Raw genomic sequence first — 20,728 nt, 5'->3', positions numbered from 1 at the left:
AAATACTCTGAAGACTTGATTCTGAAAATACTTCCTTTACTTTACCTTTTGTTTCTTTTGGTTATTAGTATTTCTTTGCATATCACAGTTCCCTTCTGAAAGAATTTCATTTAAATTATATTCTCTTTCTTCATATACTGCAGTGTATTTTAGTTCTCTTGAAAAGAAGTTCTCTGCCCACTTTAACAATAAATACCTATGTCATATTCATCTTCTCATTTTGATATAAAATACACATGAAATATATGCACGAAAGATGAATAAAGTGTGTAATAGATAGATACTTAATAAGCACCTGAATAATTTGCACTCAGGCCTCATGAAGTAAGTTTGAAAATGATCCCGCTTCTTCAGTTTTCAAGAAGAGTTTAGGAAAGTAAGTATTTGACGTTTGGGGAATGTTTGGAAGAATTCACCAGTGAAGCCATCTGGTCTTGGTCTTAGGTTTTTGATTACTGACCTTATCTCCTTACTAGTAGTCAATCTATTCATATTTTCTATTTCTTCATGATTCAGTTTTGGTATGTATATTTCTAGGAATCTATCCATTTCTACTAAGTTGTTCAATTTATGGGCATCTAATTATTCATAACATTCTCTTATGAACCTCTGTATTTCTTGGTATCAGTTGTAACCTCTCCTTTTCCATTTCTGATTTTATTTATGAAACCTCTCTCTCATTTTCTTGGTGAGTCTAGCTAAAAGTTTGTCATAATTTTAATCTTTTGAAAGAATTGGCTCTTAGTGTCGTTGATCTTTTCTATTGGCTTTTCAGTCTCCATTTATTTCCATTTGATTTTTTTAATTTTCTTCCTTCTACTAACTTTGTTCTTTTTCTACCTCCTGTAGGTATAAAGTTAGATTGTTTGAGATATTTTTTGTTTCCTGAGATAAGCCTATATTGCTATGTATTTCCCACTTGGAACTGCTTTTGCTGCATCACATACATTTTTCTGTATTGCATATAAATTTTCATTTGTCTCAACATGTATTTCGATTTTTAAAAAATTTCTTCATGACCTATTGGTTATTCACTAGCGTATTGTTTTACCACCACATATTTGTAGTTTTTCAAGTTTTCTTCTTGCAATAGATTTCTTCTTTCATAACTTTGTCAGAAAAGGTGTTTGACAAGATTTTAGTCTTCTTAAAACTACTGAGACAACACATGATCTAAAATGGAGACTTTCATATGCACTGGAGAAAAATATGTATTCTTGCTGCTTTTGGATGGAATGTTTATTTATTAGTCCATCTCATCAAATGTGTTTTTTTCTTGTCTTAGAAAATTACAATAATTCTGAAATTCAGAAATCTACATAAATATATTGTTAAAACTGTGTGAAATTTTTTTCTCCAAATTTTCATTTAAACTCCAGTTAGTTAACAGGCAATGTAATATTACTTTCAGTAGTAGAATTTAGTGATTCATCACTTACATAAAACACCCAGTGCTCATCACAACAAGTGCCCTCCGTAATACCCACCACCCATTTAGACCTACCCTGCCCACCTGTCTTCCATAAACCCTCAGTTCATTGTCTATACTTAAGAGTTTCTTTTATGGTTTGCCTCTGTTTTTCCCCCTAAGTTCACTGTTTTATTTCTTAAATTCTACATGTGAGGGAAATCATATGGCATTTATCTTTCCCTGACTGACTTATTTCTCATAGCATAATATTCTCTAGATCCATGCACATCATTGCAAATGGCAAAATTTCATTCTTTTCATGGCTGAGTAATATCCCATTATACACACACACACACACACACACACACACACACACATCTTCTTTATCCATTCATCAGTCAGTGGACATTTTGGCTCTTTCCATAATTTGGCTACTGTTAATAATGCTGCTATAAAATTTGCTGTGCATGTATCTCATCAAATCAGTATTTTTGTATCCTTGGGTAAATACCCAGCATACTACTGCTGGATCGTAGGGTAGTTCTTTTTTTGACCATTTTTCCCATTGTCGCTGAAGATGTCAGTGCCCAATTCTGCTTCTGCCTGCCGTACCTAGCCAGATGATCCATAGAACCCATCTATCTTGTATCTACAAAGGCATTATGACCTTTTCTTGGTTTTCGACAAAAGGACTTATGATGTGTCTAGGTGGTCTTCAGTATATTTATATAATGGAGTGTTTATCCATGAAATTATTAATGAACATTTAGGTTGTTTTCGTTTGTGACTATTATGAAAAATGTTTCCAAAGAATATTCATGTTCAAATTTTTGTTGACTTATGTTTTCATTTCTGTTGGGTAAATATCTAGGAGTGAGATTGCTGAGTCATATGTTAATTTACTGCTAAATCTATAATAAAATGTCAAACTGCTTTCCCAAATATTGTATTATTTTACATTCCAAACATCTGTGAGTGGTAGCTTATTCCTTATCCTCATCAACTTTTGTTATTGCCTTTTTCATTTTAGTCATTTGAATGTGTGCATTGTGGTTTTAATTTGTATTTCCCTGATGACTAATTATATTGGACAGTGTTTCATATGATTATGAGACATTCATATTGCTCCTTTTTAAAGTGTCTGTTCCAACATTTTGCACACATTTATAGGGTTGTATGCTTTTCTATTATGTGGTTATAGAAATTCTTAATATAAACTATATACAAGTCTTTCTAAAGATTTACTCCCAGTATGTGGCTTGGCTTCATATTTTCTCAATGATATCTTTCAAAAAGTCAAGTTTTTTAATTGGATGAAGTTCAGTTTATCATTTTATTATGCGTTATGCTACTTGTGCCCTCTCTCTCCCAAGATTGTGAAGATTTCTCAAAAGTGCACTTCAAGACGTTTATTAATTTTAGCTTTTATGCATATATTTATGATCCATTTTAAGTAATATTTGTAAGTTCAGTATCAGGGTATATTTTTTTCTATATGTGTTTCTAACTGTTCTAGGTCCATTTGTTCTGAAAAACGATATTTTTCTTGGTACCTATATTGAAAAACACTATATCACATACTTTGTGTTCTGTTGTTCCATATACCTATCCTTATACCAATACCAGCTCTCCTTGTCCTAACTCATAAAATCAGGTAAAATACATCTTCATATTTTGTATTTCTTTATCAATATGGATTTGGTGATTTTAGGTTTTTGCATTTCTATGTAAAATTTAGAATCAACCTTTCTATTTCTACTCACACACCCTAAAGAAAAAATAATAATTCTGTGGAATTTTGACTGGGATTTTTAAAAATCTGTAGAAGCATTTGTGGAGAATGGACATATTCTTAATGTTATGATTTTCAAACTGTGTGCATGAAATATTATTCCATTTGTTTAGCTATCTTTAATTCTTAAAGTTTATGTTTTTGAATGCTATTGTAAATTGAGTACTTGTAAAAAATAGTTTATGTTTTTGAATGCTATTGTAAATTGAGTACTTGTAAAAAAATAATTCCCAGTATCCTTTGCAGGCATATAGAAATAGAATTAAATCCTGAAAGTTGTTCACTCCTCCTATTAATGTTATTTTGAATGACTGATTTATATTTTGAAAAATACTTACAAAATATCTGAATCAGAATTAGCAACCGAAATGAGTATCTGAAAAAGAATATGCTTCTGGAGTTTATTCCAGAAATAGAGGAACATTTCAGTATTTTTCAACTTAGATTATTAAATTTACAAAGACAGAAAAAGTGTAAGATATTACATGTTGAAGAGAATTTGATAATGATTTGGACAACTAGGAGAAGAGAAAATGTCCTTTAGATTCTCCAATTTCTCAATGATGAACATTGGCTACCTATTTATAAAGTTATGGCTTCTAGTCCCATGATAGAATTCTATTCCTAAAGTAAAAGTGTCCTTACAAGTCAATTTCTAAGCCAGGCATTTAGTCTAGATTTATGCTCTTCATTGAGTATTGCGAAAACTTACTCTCTACTATAGGCTCTCTCTTTGATACTGGCCTTGGATTTCCCTGTGATGTCATTGATTTTTGTCCCCCCCCACATTAATATTTAGTGTGTATTTGATCTGCTATCTTCCCTAAATACTCTTGATAATTTTCCATTAAAATATTTATATTGTGAAGCATAACACACTTTTGTTAATATTGAAATACAAAAACGAAAAAAAAGAATATCATCCGACTCCTGTAAATTTAAAATGATATATAGTAATAAAGGTTTGCTATACTTTATAATTTTTTTTAAAGATTTTGTTTATTTATTTGACAGAGATAGAGACAGCCAGCAAGAGAGGGAACACAAGCAGGGGGAGTGGGAGAGGAAGAAGCAGGCTCATAGTGGAGGAGCCCGATGTGGGGCTCGATCCCATAATGCCGGGATCACGCCCTGAGCTGAAGGCAGACGCTTAACCGCTGTGCCACCCAGGCGCCCCTGCTATACTTTAATAATACACTTTGTAGTTAGTGTATTGAAGACATTGTATCTAATTTTATATAAAATATTACATGATAAACAAGGTATTACAAAAGAACAAGTATAAATTGTTGTTTTATAAAGCACCTGATAAATTTATCTAGTTTTTTGGAGAAAGAGCCCTCGTTACAGCTTCTGTTACAATATACCACTTAAAATAATTCCATGTATTATAGTTTTCAGAGTACAGGTTTATTCCTAGGTGGGTTTTTTTTTTTTTTGGTGCAATTATAAATGGTGTTTTAATTTTTCTTTCTGCTGTTTTGTTATTAGCATATAGAAACACTACTGATTTCTAGGTATTAATTTTGGATCCTGCAACTTTATTGAATTCATTTATTACTTCTAGTAGTTTTTTGGTAGAATTTTTGGGACTTTCTGAGTATAATATTATGTTATCTGCAAATGGAGACAGCTCAACTTATTTACCAATATGGATGCCTCTAATTTTTTTTCTGATTGCTGTGGCTAGGAATTCTAGTACTTTTTTGAATAAAAGTGTTAAGAGTGGACATCCTTGTCCTTGGTTTGGTCTTAGCAGGAAAGCTGTCAGTTTTTCCACATTGAGTCTGATATTAGATGTAGTGAAAGATCTGCACTCTGAAAACTGAAAAAACATTGATGAAAGAAACTGAAGATGACACAAACAAGTGGAAAGATATTCCATGAACATGGATTAGAGAAATTCATATTGTTAAAGTGTCCATGTTATCTAAAGCAATCTACAGATTCAGTACAATTCCTATCAAAACACCAACAGCATTTTTCACAGAACTAACACAAATAACACTAAAATTTACCTGGAATCACAGAAGACCCTGAATAGCCAAAATGATGTTGAGAGAGAAGAGCAAAGATGGAGGTATCACAATCCCAGATTCCAAGATATGCTACAAAGAGGTAGTAATCAAAACAGTATGGTTCTGGCACAAAAAGGGACACATCAATCAATAGAACAGAATCAAGAGCCCAAAAATAAATGCACATTTATAGGGTCAATTAGTCTTTGACAAAGGAGGTGAGACTATGCAATAGGGAAAAGACAGTCTCAACAAAAACAGTGATGGAAAAACTGAATGGCTACAATGCAAACGAATGAAACTTGACCACTTTCTTAAACTATACACAAAAATAAACTCAAAATGAATTAAAAACCTAAATGTGAGACCCAAAACCATAAAAAGACTAGAAGGGATTTTTACAGGAGTAATTGCTATGGCACTGTTCATAGCAACATTTTTCTAGATATGTCTCCTTAGTCCAGGGGGAAAAAAAATAAGCACAAACTGTTGAGACATCAAACTGAACAGCTTATGTATGGTCAAGGAAGCCATTAAAAAAAAAACCAGGCAAGGAGGTTCCAGTAAGATGGCAGAGTAGGAGGACCCTAAGCTCACCTTGTCCCGTGTTCACTACTAGATGTCACTCATATCTGACTCAGTAAACCAGAGAGCGAACTGAAGGCTGGCAGGACAAACTCCACAACTAAATGTAGGGAAGAATCTGAACCTGAGAGGTTAGAAAGGGCAGAAACAGCAGCTGGGAGAAGCCTGCAGGAGGGAGTTGAAGGCATGCAGAGTGGAAAACACCAGTGAGCCCTCATAGGGAAAATGAATCCCCATAATGTCTGTCCTTGAAAACCATAGGGACTGAATTCTGTGAGTTTGTGTAACTAGGGGGACTTGGAACCTAGAGCTTTCAAAGTCCGCTGACTCAGCACTGGACTAGCCTGGAGGGCAAGTGATAGCTAAGTCCCCACCCTTAAAAAGACAACAGTCTGCAGAGAGGCAATATAGAATAGACAGTTTGCACAACACCTGGGGCAAATGGGAGAGATCTCTCTTTATAAGGATTTTAGAGCATGTTGGGGGTCTTTTCTGGGAACAAAGGAGCTGACATCTGCCATTTTCCTCCCCCACCCCCCAGCATAAACACAGAGACAGCAGCAGAAGGTGGTGCTACATAGACACTTGCTACCTAACCTGCTAACACTGTGCGCCACCCACTGAGGACTCGCCCACCCCAAGCCTTCTAGCTTCAGAATTGGGCTTAGCATGAATTGTTTTAATGCTGCACACCCTGCCCAAATGCTACCTCCAGGCACTACATCCCCCCTGGCGTGACCATTGCTTAGGGGATTCAGTTTAGGACTAGTGGCTCAGTGCAAATTTTGCTCACTGCTTTGTGTATCCCACCCACGCAACCACAGGTAGAGACACCACAAATCCTCAGCTTCCACCACAATTCATGCCCAGCCACCAGGGACACAGATACCTCATACTCTAGGTTGTCACCACTGCAGCATGCCACCTGTAGAGGCTGCTTTTAGGCAAACAGTCTTATACAATGGAACGTAGAAAGGGCCCACAGCGACCACCTGGCTGAATACAGCCAGGCCCATCAGGTGACCCACCTCAAAACATCCAGAGGCCCTAACTAACCAATACGGTAGTTAGAACTAGGCACACTTACCAAAAGACCTCCTCACCTTCCCACTTTAAATATGGTCCCCACCCACTGCCTTGTTGCAGACAGCCTCTCCTTTGCTGTGTATTCCCCCCTCCCCCATTCCTCCCAGTGTATTCAATAAACTTCTACCTCCTTTGTTCTGCTTTGGGTGAATCCTTTCACTGCCCAATCATTGGTTTTCACCCAATCATTGTCCCACATTTGGGGGCCTCCATCCGATTGAGAGGGACACCACACTGCATCCCCATCTGCTGCTGCTAACCTAGTCACCGCTCTGCTTTGGGTTCAGCAGACTACTGGTTCAACACAAATTTTGCTAATGCTGTGAGTGCCTTATCCAGCCACCACCTTGTTCTGTGCCCAGCCCCTGTGCTCACAGATGCCTCACACGGTGGCCAGCCACCACGTGATCCTGGCCACCTTGGCAGCCATACACACTGAGCACTGGATGCTGCCACTAATATGCACCATGCCCCTGGCCACTGCTGTATTTTGGGGGGATCTAGGCCTAGGACTAGCAGCTCAGTGCAAATTTTGCTAAGACCACCACCCCACTGTGAGCCCTCCTGCTGTTATGACCTTGACAGCTAGACTACCTGGGTTTTCTTAACACCACAAAGAACAAGCACAACCCACAACAGACAGAGAATCAGTACAGAAATCTGGACTGAAAGGAAAAGATACTCAGACACAATAGCGGGACAGAAGCAACACACATAGGAGACTCTTCTGAAGTGCCAGGTTCTAGTGAACAGAGGACACTGCACTGCAGGGCGCTGCAGGATCTCTTCTATTTCATAAGGCTACTACTTTCAGGAGCAAAGGATATTGATGACTTTCCTAACACACAGAAACAGAGAGGTAGACAAAATGAGATAGAGGAATTTGTCCCAAATGAAAGAACATGGCAAAATCACAGCAGGAGATCTAAATGACACAGAAATAAGTAATATGCCTGATAGAGAATTTAATGGTTCTAAAGATACTCACTGGACTTCAGAAAAAAGTGGAGGACATCAGTAAGACCCTGGACGAAGAGATACAAAATAACATATCCGAGATGAAGAACTCAATAAATGAAATTTAAAATACATGAATGGATTAAATAGTAGGTTACAGGAAGCAGAGGAATGTATCAGTGACCTAGAGGATAGAACGGAAAGCAATCAAGCTGAACAAGGGAGTGACCAACAAATACAGGATGATGAGAATACGCCTAGAGAACTCAGTGACTCCATCAAGGATTATCACATCCACATTTTAGAGATCCCAGAAGGGGAAGAGAGAGAAAGGGCGGCTGACAATATACTTGAAGAAATAATAGCTGAAAACTTTCTAAATCTGGGGAGGGAGACAGGCATCCAGTTTCAGGAGGGAGAGAGACCCCCTGACCAATTCAACCCAAAGAAGTCCATCCCAAGACACATAGTAATTAAAATGGCAAAAAATAATGATAAAGAATTTGAAAGGTTACAAGAGAATTAAAGACAGTTACATACAAAGGAAACAACATAAGGCTAGAAGGTGATTTTTCAGCTGGAGTTTCATAGACCAGAAGGGAGTGGCATGATGTATTCAAGGTGCTGAGGGAAAAATCGTATCCAAGAATACTCTATACAGCAAGGCAATCATTCAGAATAGAGGAGAGGCACTTTCTCAATCAAAAACTAAAGGATTTCATAATCACTGAACCAGCTTTATAAGAAATATTAAAGAGGTCCCTTCAAATGAAAAGGAAAGACCATAAGTAAGAACATGAAGAAGAAAAAAACAGTAAAGCAGTAAAAATAAGTGTTTCTGTAAAAGTCAATCCAGGTATTCATAAAATAAAAAGATATAAAATATGATACCAAATATCTGAAATGTGTAGGGGGGAGGAGTAAAGAATGAGTTCAAAATCCAGTGACCATCAGTTTAATATAGACTGCTAATTGCAGAAGATGTTATATATAAATTGAATAGTAACTACAAATCAAAAAGCAGTAATACATATGCCAAAAATAGAGTAAGGTATTCAAGTATATCACTAAAGAACACCAACAAGCCATGGAAGAGATAAAGAGAAGAAGAGATCAGAGAAAAGCTACGAAAACAACCATAAATCAAGTAACAAAATGGTAATAAATACCTACCTATCAATAATTACTTTGAATATAAGTGGACTAAACAATTAAGAGACAGAGGTGTCAGAGTGCATAAAAAAAAGTTCCCCTTACTTCACATCCTTGAAAACCAAGAAACAGACTCTTAACTAAATAGAAGAAACAGATGTTTAGCAGAAGGGAGGTCGTGAGGGGATGAATTAAATAGGTGCTGGGGCTTAAGGAGTGCCCTTGTCATGATAGGTACTGGGTGATGTATGGAATGTGAAATTAATATGACATGGTATGTTAACTATACTGGAATTAAAATAAAGAAAAAAACCAAAAAGGTAACCTATTCATGGGACAAGATATTTGCAAGTGATACATCTGATAAGGGGTTAGTATCCAAAATATATATAGAATTTATATAACTCAACTCCAAAAAAAAAAAAAATCTGATACAAAGTGGAATACACATTTTTCCAAAGACATCCAGATGGCCAACGGACACATGAAAAGATGCTCAACATCAGTAATCATCAGGGAAATGCAAATCAAAGTCACAATGACATATCACCTTACACCAGAAAGAATGGGTAAAAATCCAAAGGACAAGAAAAAACAAATAGTGGTGAGGATGTGGAGAAAAAGGAACACTTGTACACTGTTAGTAGGAATTTATATTGGTGCAAGCACTGTGAAATACAGTTTGGAGGTACCTTGAAAAATTGAAAATAGAAATTCATATGATCCAATAATTCCACTATCATTTACCCGAAGAAAACAAAAACACTAATTCAAAAAGATACATATATCCCTACATTTATCACAACATTATCTACAAAAGCCAAGATATGGAAGCTATTTAAGTGTCCATCAGTGCATGAATGGATAAGAAAAATGGTGTACACACACACACACACACACACACACAATGGGATATTATGCAGCTGTGGAACAGGCTGAGATTCTTCCATTTGAGACAACATGGCTATACCTAGAGGTCATTTTTTAAGGGAAATCAGTCAGTCTGAGAAATACAAATATCATATGATTGCACTCATAAGTGAATTCTAAAAAAAAAAAAAAAGCCAAATACATAAGCAGAAAGCAAAATCAGACCTATAAATACAGAGAACAAACTGATGGTTCCTGGAGGGGTGGATGGTGAATGGTTGGGCAAATCGGTGATGGGGAAAGAGAGGTATAGGTTTCCTGTTATGGAATGAATAAGTTACAGGAATAAAAGGCACAGCATAAGGAATATAGTCAATAATATTATTAGAATGATGTATGGGGACTTATGGTAGCTACACTTATTGACCTAGCATAATGCATAAATTTGTCAAAGCACAAAGTTGTACACCTGAAATGAATGTAACATTCTGTGAACTATACTCAAATAAAAAAATTCAATGTAAAATAAAAATAAATGAATACGTATATATAACACTAACATTTTACGCACATACTATAAACTCACTATTTAGTGGGGTCAGGACGGAGTAAAGTTTTATCCATAAACGTAAAGAACAAAACCAGAAAAATCCGGATTATGGTTTTTACAATATGACAATATCAAGAAGTTATCAGAGAAAAGAAAAAGTAAATTGTCATGACAAATTTTAAAATGTAGTGATAATATGTTGTTGGCTAGGATTTAATATAATTAATAAAAAGCGTATAAATAAAGGAAATAGAGGAATTCATCAACAGAAATATAGACACAGATATACAAAATAAATCGTAATGTGCAAATATGTAAAATTTTCAGCACATGAGTAATAAAAATAATAATATTGAAACAAATATAAAGTTATTTTTGCCTATCCACTTTACTAATTTTTAAACATTACTATCAGTCTTGTGAAGCATCACTCGTTTACTATTTGGAAAGAAGAAAATAGTATATTATGAAGAGTTATTAATATTTTTGTGCTCTATTATGTAATAATTTCAGAATTAATGTTTAATATAAGGTCTTAGAGGCAAAAAGATAACAATAAACTTTTTTCTTTGAAACATTATTTATGATAATAAGACATTATAATTTAGAATCTCTGTATTTTTGTCACATGCATAAATTGTTATGTATTCCCAAGATGGTATCTTGAGGAGGTTTGGTAAAATAGAAAAGTATTCCGCAAGTAATTAACTTGGTGAAATATTTTGTATATTTTGACAATAAATACAATTATTTATTTGATTGAAGATTCCTATTATGTAACTCTTATATTCGCTTGTAGGAATGCACTCATAAAAAATGTTGTAATCCTGTAGATTGTACTCTGATTGGATATGCAGAGTGTGGCAATGGACCATGCTGTGATAGAAAAACTTGTCTGGTAAGCTTTCAAAATACTACATGATTTCCTTCCATAATTTTTTGTGTTCTTGTGTGTTCATTTTTGTAGCATTTTTAAAACTTTTTTACACAACTTTCAAAAATGTAACTCTGTATATCTGATTCATACATAGTTGATTTCCACGTTCTGAGGATATCTTTAAATCTTTTTCAACCTCCTTAGCTGTGCTTTTCACTGCATTATTTTTAATCTACTCTGGCCCCATCCAGTTATTATTCAATATTAATTCCAGATTATTTGGACACTATGAATTCCTCTTGGTCATACCTGAATTTAGCTCTTCATGATCAAGCAACTTATGACAAAATTACAAATAAGCCATCCAACACACAGTTGACATACAACGTTTGAATAAATAAACAATAATAATCTCATTTTGAGAATGGCATAACAGGGGTCCAAGTAAAATAGTCAGCAGCATGTAGCATGTCTGATGCTGAGATTTAACTTTGCAAGAACTCCTGGTCCCAGAAGTAGATTGAATCCTTGACTTCCCTTGGGAAGTTTTCCATTCAATTTTCCTTTATAACCAGACCTGAAAGAGACTGAGTAAGATTTGTCTTTTGGGGATCACTTCATTGTAGCACCTTGCCTTTTCTGTGTCACGTTCAGGAGTCCATGACAATTATAGAAGCTGATAATTAGAGATTTTGATTGCCAGATTTCAGAATTGCCAGGTTCTCTGTCAATGAAATACCTTCTAACGTCATTCTACTTCGTTCTATGTGTGCTCTTCTTCATTCTATGTGCTAGTTATTGAAGCCAGTGGTCACTTGTCTTCAAGCACAAATATAGAGGCAAGCCTACTTGTCAATAAACCTTGTCTCTCTTCCCTTCACCAGGGCTCTCATCTTGGCCTTTGTCTCCAAATCAGCAAGATTGAGCACAAAAGCTTTTCTACACAGTCCCTTGCCCTTCCCTTAGACACGGGATAATTCCTACATTTGGCAGAGCCTTTAAAAACATTAGGGTGAAAATCATGTACCATAACACTTGCCCTCTTCAGGTGAACAACTTAGTGGCATTCAGTACATTCACAATGTCGTGCAACTGCCACCTCTACCTAGTTCCAAAACATGTTCTTCACTCAAACAGGAGACTCCTAGTCCTTTAAACCCATGTTCTCCTTTCTCCCTTCCCCTCAGTCCCTGGCAATCATCAATTTTCTTCTGTCTGGAGTAACCTATTCTGGGTATTTCATATAAGTAAAAGTATAGAATACGTGAGCTGTTGTGTCTGGCTTTCTTCACTGAACATAGCATTGAAGTTTCATCCACCTTGGAGCATATGTATCAGTGCTCCTTTAAGTGGCTGAAAATATTCCATTGTATGAATATATCATGATTTGTTAATCTATTCATCCACTGATTCACATTTGGGTTTTTTCCAATCTATTTCTCTGGAGTTTTAAGTGAATTCATAATTTGACTTTAAGTAAAAATGTAATAATAATTGAAGTGACAGAAATACACCACTTCTGCTTAAGTTTTTTTACATTTTTTGGTTTACTACTTTAAAAAATACCGATTTGTCTTTGTCTCACAGATAGCAGAAAGAGGACGTTTATGTAGGAAAATGACAGATCCATGTGATTTTCCAGAATATTGCAATGGATCATCTACAGCTTGTGTACCTGATGTGAAATCTGCTGATTTAGAACCATGCAATAATAAGACTGCCTATTGCTTTGAAGGAGTGTGCCAAGATCCAGATGCACAGTGTGCAAAATTATTTGGAAAATGTAATAGTTGTATCTTTTTTCTGGGGTTCATTTTCAAACTGTATTTTTCTAAAGTCAGTAATCCACCCAATAGCCATCATAAATGGTTTTGTTTGTGTAAATTCTAATTTGAAATTGAAATTGTGAATCAATGTGCCATTGAACTATGTAAAGAGGCAAAATAGACGTAATAAGTACAGGACAAAAAAAATGTATTAATCAAATTTCAGGTGATTGGTGCAAAGAAGAGTAGAATATTAGAATTGTAGATAAGAGAGCAAATGACTGCTTTCTTAATCATTTCTGCCTATGATATAATTTTCCTATTCTCAAGTGGGTAGTTTTTAGCGTTTCTCCTTTTATGGCCAGTAGATGACACTAAAAGTTTATAGTAGATAACACTGACTGAGCACTGCTATTGTCTAAATGTCCCTATATAAATTTTTATTAAGATGAGTAATTGTAACTTTATATTTTCAGTTGCTAAAGTTTCTACTTATCTATGTACACAAGAAGTGAATTTTCAAGCAGATTCTTTTGGAAACTGTGGAAAACTGGGATGTAATTTTGGGTGTGTATTTAGATAACTTTCCTTTTTCAAATGCGCATGTGTGTGTGTTCAAAAATAAGTTAATACAAATGAGAGATGGATCTCATATATACAGATGAATTTGTTATACTTTATAAGATGATGTGTGTTCTGAATAACTTTGATGTTATGATCTGAGTAATATTTTGAATTCTCTTCATGTTTTGAACAGTTATTTACTTAACATATTGTGTCTCTAAGTGACATATGAGCTTTTTTTCTGCCTTTTATTGCCAGGAGTATCCTCTGTGGAAAGATAGTTTGTCACTGGACACATTCAAAAATAGTATCAGTAGTAGATTATGATGTTCAGTATACTTACCTTGGAGGCCATATCTGTTTGTCAGGGTATTTAAGACCTGAAACAAAAGGTTTACTTGAGGATGCTACCAGAATGAACAATGGCACTATGTGTGGAGTAAATAAGGTAAATAAAAATTTTACTTGATTCCATATATGTGTGTATCTGAGTGTCTGTGTATGTAAGTGCTTGTGCATGAGAGAGAGAGAGAGAAAAAAGAGAGAGGATAAGGTCCAAGATAGCAGTCTGGAAAAACCCTTGACTCACTTCCTCCCATGGACATACTGAATCTACACTAGTTAGAGAACTGTTCCTCCTGGGGAGAGAGAAAGAAGGAGAGACACCTAAAGAGTTTTCATTTATAATTAGTGTTACAAATTTTGGTTAGTGTATCATGATCTTATGATTCAAACATCGGAATTTCTATTGCTCCACTACATTGTTTTATTATAAATTTTGCTATATTTAAACTTGTTTTCTCAGACTTGAGAATCTAAGTCCCTCTGTTAGGCCAGGATCTGATCTTCAAAAAATTTGTGTAAACGAATAACAAAAAAGAACGGATAATACACCAAGACACTAGGTCAGAACAACCTGACTAAAGAACAACAAAGAAAAGCCAAAAAAGCCAAGAATTTCATCTTTCTGTAAGTGGCAAGGATAATTAATTTGATTGTAATGAAACTAAAACATTTATTTGCTCATTGGCCATCTTGCCTAATTCTTCCTCCAAAGGCATAATATATATATGTGTTAAAAACTTGGCCTTTCCTCAAGACACAATAATAAAATGGAGTTTTAGCTTTGTTTATTTTTTTTCTTAAAAATTTTCAGAAGCAGAATAAAATATTTTAAAACCAGTACCATTAAAAAATTGACCAAAGGAAGAAAAGGACACAATTATCTCACATTTTAATTAAAATATTTACATTGAGATATAGTATTTTAAGAAATGGAAATAAAGAGGAAAATGGAAGTAACTAGTAAACTTGAGATGTTTATTCTGACATAAAAATGATGATGTAGTTGCAGAGGAACATACTAGTAACTGACTACACTATATTGTAATATGTCATCCTTTCAAAGATAATTTAAACTGAAAAAATAATTACTGTAACTATGATGGAGTAAATACATAAATTTATTAACTTATTTAATCATTAATATACACTAAAATGGTGGTTGAGTGGGTGCATGTGTGTGTGTGTGTGCGTGTGTGTGGTATAACACAAAAATAATTTGGTCTGCTGGCTCAGGACCTCCCACTGCTGCTGGGACATCCAGCTGGTCCCCTAGGACAATTTGTTGTACATCATCAATACTCAAGAAATCCACATAGAAGGGAGGAAAAAAGATGATGGAGAAGCAGGGAACCCTGTTTCAACCTGTCCCCTGAAATGAGATGGAAATCTAACCAGACCATTCAGAATACCTAAAGAAATCAGCCTGAGATGTAAGAAGCTATATCTGGATCTCTACAAACAGAATATCTCTGGAAGTTGGTCTTGAGGTATGAAGCTGGAAGCTGTGAATCTGTGGGCAGATATCAGAAGATAGACAGAAGGGGGATGGAGCCTCTGTGAACTTGCACGGGGAAGGCAAGGTCTGTGCTGGGTACCGGGCAAAGACTTGCAGACCTGTAGTGGCAGGGAAAGGAATTAGGGCAGCCCCAAGACTGAAATCTGGAGCTACGGGGGCACACATGAGAACTGGGGGTGGCTTGTGGTTTTAGAAGCACAAAGGGCAGAGACGCGCCCTGCCCTGGGAGTGATAGCTGGGAGTGCTGCTGTGGGGTGCACAAGTCAGGAGACTGCTGTGTTTAGCTGCACAGACAGAAACGGAGACTGTGTGGCCTGGAGAGCTTGTGAAGAGCAAACTGTGAAATCTCTGTTCTGAGACAGAGGTTTGGATGTGGTCACTTCTGCTCTGACTCTCAGAAGAGACATGGAAAGCTGCCAGGGAAAGCCACCAGAGAACAAAAGCCCTCCAAAACCAGTTTTCACAGAGCCCACCCCACCCACAGGGGGTAGGGCAACTCTGCCCAAACAGGGATGCCAGAGTATCAGCACTGCAGGTCCCTCTGCCAGAAGACAGGCTGGAAGAACAAGAGCCTGACAACCGTAAGGTCCCTATAAAACAGTTGCATCTTGCTTGGGTTGGGCTTAGTACTTTGTACTCTGTGCATTCCCTCAACCACCCCTCAACAGAATGACTAAAAGAAGGAACCACCAACAAAGAAAAGAAGCAGAGACTGTAGCCTCTGCCACAGAACTAATGGACATGGATATAACCGAGATGTCAGAAATAGACTTCAGAGTAAAAATTATGAAGGTGATATCTAGGCTTGAGAAAAATATTAATGACCATATAGAATCTCTAAGGGCAGTAATGAAATCTAATCAAAATGAACTTAAAAATGCTATGAATAAAATTCAATCTAAACTAGATAATCTGACTGCCAGGGAAAATGAGGCAGAAGGACAAGTTAGTGAGCTAGAGGAAAAGATGATAGAAAAGAAGGAAACTGAGGCAGCATAGGAAAAACAGATTTAAACCCAATGGATCAAACTGAGAGAGATTAATGACTCAATGAAACATTCCAATATCAGAATTACTGGGATCCCTGAAGGGGTGGAGAAAGAGAGGGGTCTAGAAGATATATTTGAGCAAATTATAGCAGAAAACTCCCCTAGTCTGGGGAAGGAAATAAGCATTCATGTCCAAGGGGCAGAAAGGACCCTTCCCCAAATCAATGAGAACAGATTGACACTATAACATATAATAGTACAATTTGCAAATCTTAGATCCAAGGAAACAATCTAGATAGCGGTGAGGGGGAAGAGATTTCTTAATGTACAGAGGAAGGAACATCAGAATAATGGCAGACCTGTACACAGAGACCTGGCAAGGCAGAAAGGGCTGGCAAGACATATGCAAAGCACTAAGTGAGAAGAACATAAAGCCAAGGATACTATCTCCAACAAGGCATCATTCAGAATGGATGGAGAGACAAGGTGCTTCCAAGAATGGCAGAAACTGAAAGAATATGTGACCACCAAGCCGGCCCTGCAAGAACTATTAAGAGGGTTTTCTGTAAAAGGAGAAAGACCCCAAGAATGATATAGAACAGAAATTTACAGAGACAATCTATAGAAACAATGACTTTACAGAGAACACAATGACAATAAAATTCTATTGTTCAATAATCATTCTCAATGTGAACATCCTAAATGCTCCCATGAAATGGCACAGGGTTGCAGATTGGATAAAAAGACATGACCTATCTGTATGCTGTCTACAAGAGACTCATTTTGAACCTAAAGATATCTCCAGACTGAAAGTGAGGGAATAGAGAACAATTTTTCATGCCAACAGACCTCAAAGAAAGCTGTAGTAGCAATTCTCATCATAGATAAATTAGACTTTAAGCTGAAGATTGTAGTTAGAGATACAGAAGGACACTATACCATTCTTAAAGGGTGTATCCAACAAGAGTATCTAACAATTGTAAATATCTATGGTCCCAACAAGGGAGCAGCCAACTACATAAGCCATCTGTTAACCAGAATAAAGAAACATATTGATAATAATACGTTAATGGTGGGGGATCTCAATGCTTCACTCTCAGCAATAGACAGATCATCTGAGCATAAAATCAACAAAGAAACAAGGGCTTTGAATTACACCCTGGACCAATGGATCGCACAGATATATACAGAATATTCCACCCTAAAACAACAGAATACTCATTCTTCTCGAAGGCACATGGAACTTTCTCCAGAATAGACCACATACTGGGTCACAAATCAGGTCGCAACTGATACCAAAAGACTGAGATTATTCCCTGCGTAATCTTAGAACACAGTGCTTTAAAACTGGAACTCAATCACAACTCATTCACAAGAAAAAATTTGGAAGAAATTCAATGCTCATGGATTGGAAGAATTAACATAGTTAAAATGTCCATGCTACCCAGAGCAATCTACACTTTCAATGCTATCCCGATCAAAATACCGAGGACATTTTTCAAAGAACTGGAACAAATAGTCCTTAAATTTGTATGGAACCAGAAAAGGCCCCGAATCTCCAAGGAACTGTTGAAAAGGAAAAACAAAGCTGGGGGCATCACAATGCCGGATTTCGAGCTGTACTACAAAGCTGTGATCACAAAGACAGCATGGTACTGGCACAAAAACAGACACATCGACCAATGGAACAGAATAGAGAACCCAGAAATGGACCCTCGGCTCTTTGGGCAACTAATCTTTGATAAAGCAGGAAAAAACATCCGGTGGAAAAAAGACAGTCTCTTCAATAAATGGTGCTGGGAAAATTGGACAGCTACATGCAAAAGAATGAAACTTGACCACTCTCTCACACCATACACAAAAATAAACTCCAAATGGATGAAAGACCTCAATGTGAGACAGGAATCCATCAAAATTCTAGAGGAGAACATAGGCAACAACTTCTATGACATCGGCCAGAGCAACCTTTTTCACGACACATCTCCAAAGGCAAGAGAAATAAAAGATAAAATGAACTTATGGGACTTTATCAGGATAAAGAGCTTCTGCACAGCCAAGGAAACAGTCAAAAAAACTAAGAGACAGCCCACGGAATGGGAGAATATATTTGCAAAGGACACCACAGATAAAGGACTGGTATCCAAGATCTACAAAGAACTTCTCAAACTCAATACACGAGAAACAAATAAACAAATCATAAAATGGGCAGAAGATATGAACAGACACTTTTCCAATGAAGACATACAAATGGCTAACAGACACATGAAAAAATGTTCAAAATCATTAGCCATCAGGGAAATTCAAATCAAAACCACACTGAGATACCACCTTACGCCAGTTAGAATGGCAAAGATAGACAAGGCAAGAAACAACAATTGTTGGAGAGGATGTGGAGAAAGGGGATCCCTCCTACATTGTTGGTGGGAATGCAAGTTGGTACAGCCACTCTGGAAAACAGTGTGGAGGTCCCTTAAAAAGTTAAAAATTGAACTACCCTATGACCCAGCCATTGCACTACTGGGTGTTTACCCCAAAGATACAGACGTAGTAAAGAGAAGGGCCATATGCACCCCAATGTTCATAGCTGCATTGTCCACAATAGCCAAATCATGGAAGGAGCCGAGATGCCCTTCAACAGATGACTGGATTAAGAAGCTGTGGTCCATATATACAATGGAATATTACTCAGCTATCAGAAAGAACGAATTCTCAACATTTGCTGCAACATGGACGGCACTGGAGGAGATAATGCTAAGTGAAATAAGTCAAGCAGAGAAAGACAATTATCATATGATTTCTCTCATCTATGGAACATAAGAACTAGGAGGATCGGTAGGGGAAGAAAGGGATAAAGAAAAGGGGGGTAATCAGAAGGGGGAATGAAACATGAGAGACTATGGACTATGAGAAACAAACTGAAGACTTCAGAGGGGAGGGGGTGGGGGAAGGGGATAGACTGGTGATGGGTAGTAAGGAGGGCACGTATTGCATGGTGCACTGGGTGTTATACGCAACTAATGAAGCATCAAACTTCATCGGAATCTGGGGATGTACTGTATGGTGATTAACATAATATAATAAAATAAAATTAAAAAAAAAAAAGAAAAAAAAAAAGAAATTCAAACACTTGGAAGCGAAAGACCATCCTGCTTAAGAACGTTTGGGTCAACCAGGAACTTAAAGAGAACTTAAACAATTAATGGAAAACAATGAGATTGAAAACACATTGGTCCAAAACCTATGGGATAATGCATAGGCAGTCCTAAGGGGGAAATACATAGCCATCCAAGCCTCACTCAAAAAATAGAAAAATCCTGAATACACAAACTAAACTTATACCTAATGGAGCTGGTGAAAGAACAGCAAATAAAGCCTAAACGAAGCAGGGAAGAAAAATAATAAATATTAGAGCAGAAATCAATGAAATAGAGAACAGAAGAATAGGAGAACAGATCAATGAAACTAGAAGCTGATTGTTTGAAAGGATTAATAAGAGCAATAAACCACTGGCCAGACTTATCCAATAAATAAATAAATAAATAAATAAAGACACAAATTAATAAAAGTATGAATGAAATGGGAGAGATCACAACTAACACCAAGGAAATAGAAACAATTATTAGAAATTATTATCAACAACTATATGCCAGTAAATTAAGCAACCTGGAAGAAATGGAGGCCTTCCTGGAAACCTATAAACTACCAAGACTGAAACAGGAAGAAATGGGCAATCCAAATAGACCGATAACCAGTAATGAAATTAAAGCAGTCATCAAAAACCTCCCAAAAAACGAGTCCAGGGCCTGATGGATTCCCTGGGGAATTCTACTAAACATTCAATGAAGAAATAATACCTATTCTCCGGAAGCTATTCAAAAAATAGAAACAGAAGGAAAACTTCCAATCTCATTCTATGAGGCCAGCATTACCTTGATTCCCAAACCAGGCAAAGACCCCACCAAAAAGTAGAATTACAGACCAATTTCCCTCATGAATATGGACCCCAAAATACTCAAGATCCCAGCTAACAGGATTCAACATTATATTAAATGGATTATCCATCATAACCAGGTGGGATTTATCCCTGGTATGCAAGTGTGGTTCAACATTCTCTATTCAATCAGAGCGAGAGAACACATTAATAAGAAAAGAGACAAGAACCATATGGATGTCTCAATGGATGCAGAAAAAGCCTTTGACAAAATACAGCATCCTTTCCTTGTTAAAACTCTTCAGAGTGTAGGCATAGA

The 20,728-nt window shown here is 36.4% G+C and overlaps 1 protein-coding gene across 1 annotated transcript in view; it reads left to right on the top strand.

Annotated features, from left to right (window-relative positions):
- The window catches only part of LOC100477359 (A disintegrin and metallopeptidase domain 3), a 92,089-nt gene that overhangs the window by 32,313 nt on the left and 39,048 nt on the right, over positions 1-20,728 (top strand). The window contains exons 6-9 of the mRNA XM_034647777.1: positions 11,221-11,319; positions 12,886-13,081; positions 13,541-13,631; positions 13,887-14,076. Coding sequence (XP_034503668.1) covers positions 11,221-11,319; positions 12,886-13,081; positions 13,541-13,631; positions 13,887-14,076 — 576 coding nt within the window. The remainder of the gene's footprint in view (positions 1-11,220; positions 11,320-12,885; positions 13,082-13,540; positions 13,632-13,886; positions 14,077-20,728) is intronic.

The sequence above is a fragment of the Ailuropoda melanoleuca genome, chromosome 18 (assembly GCF_002007445.2).
Source record: "Ailuropoda melanoleuca isolate Jingjing chromosome 18, ASM200744v2, whole genome shotgun sequence".
Taxonomy (NCBI): domain Eukaryota; kingdom Metazoa; phylum Chordata; class Mammalia; order Carnivora; family Ursidae; genus Ailuropoda; species Ailuropoda melanoleuca.
This window is presented reverse-complemented; position numbering and strand designations above follow the sequence as displayed.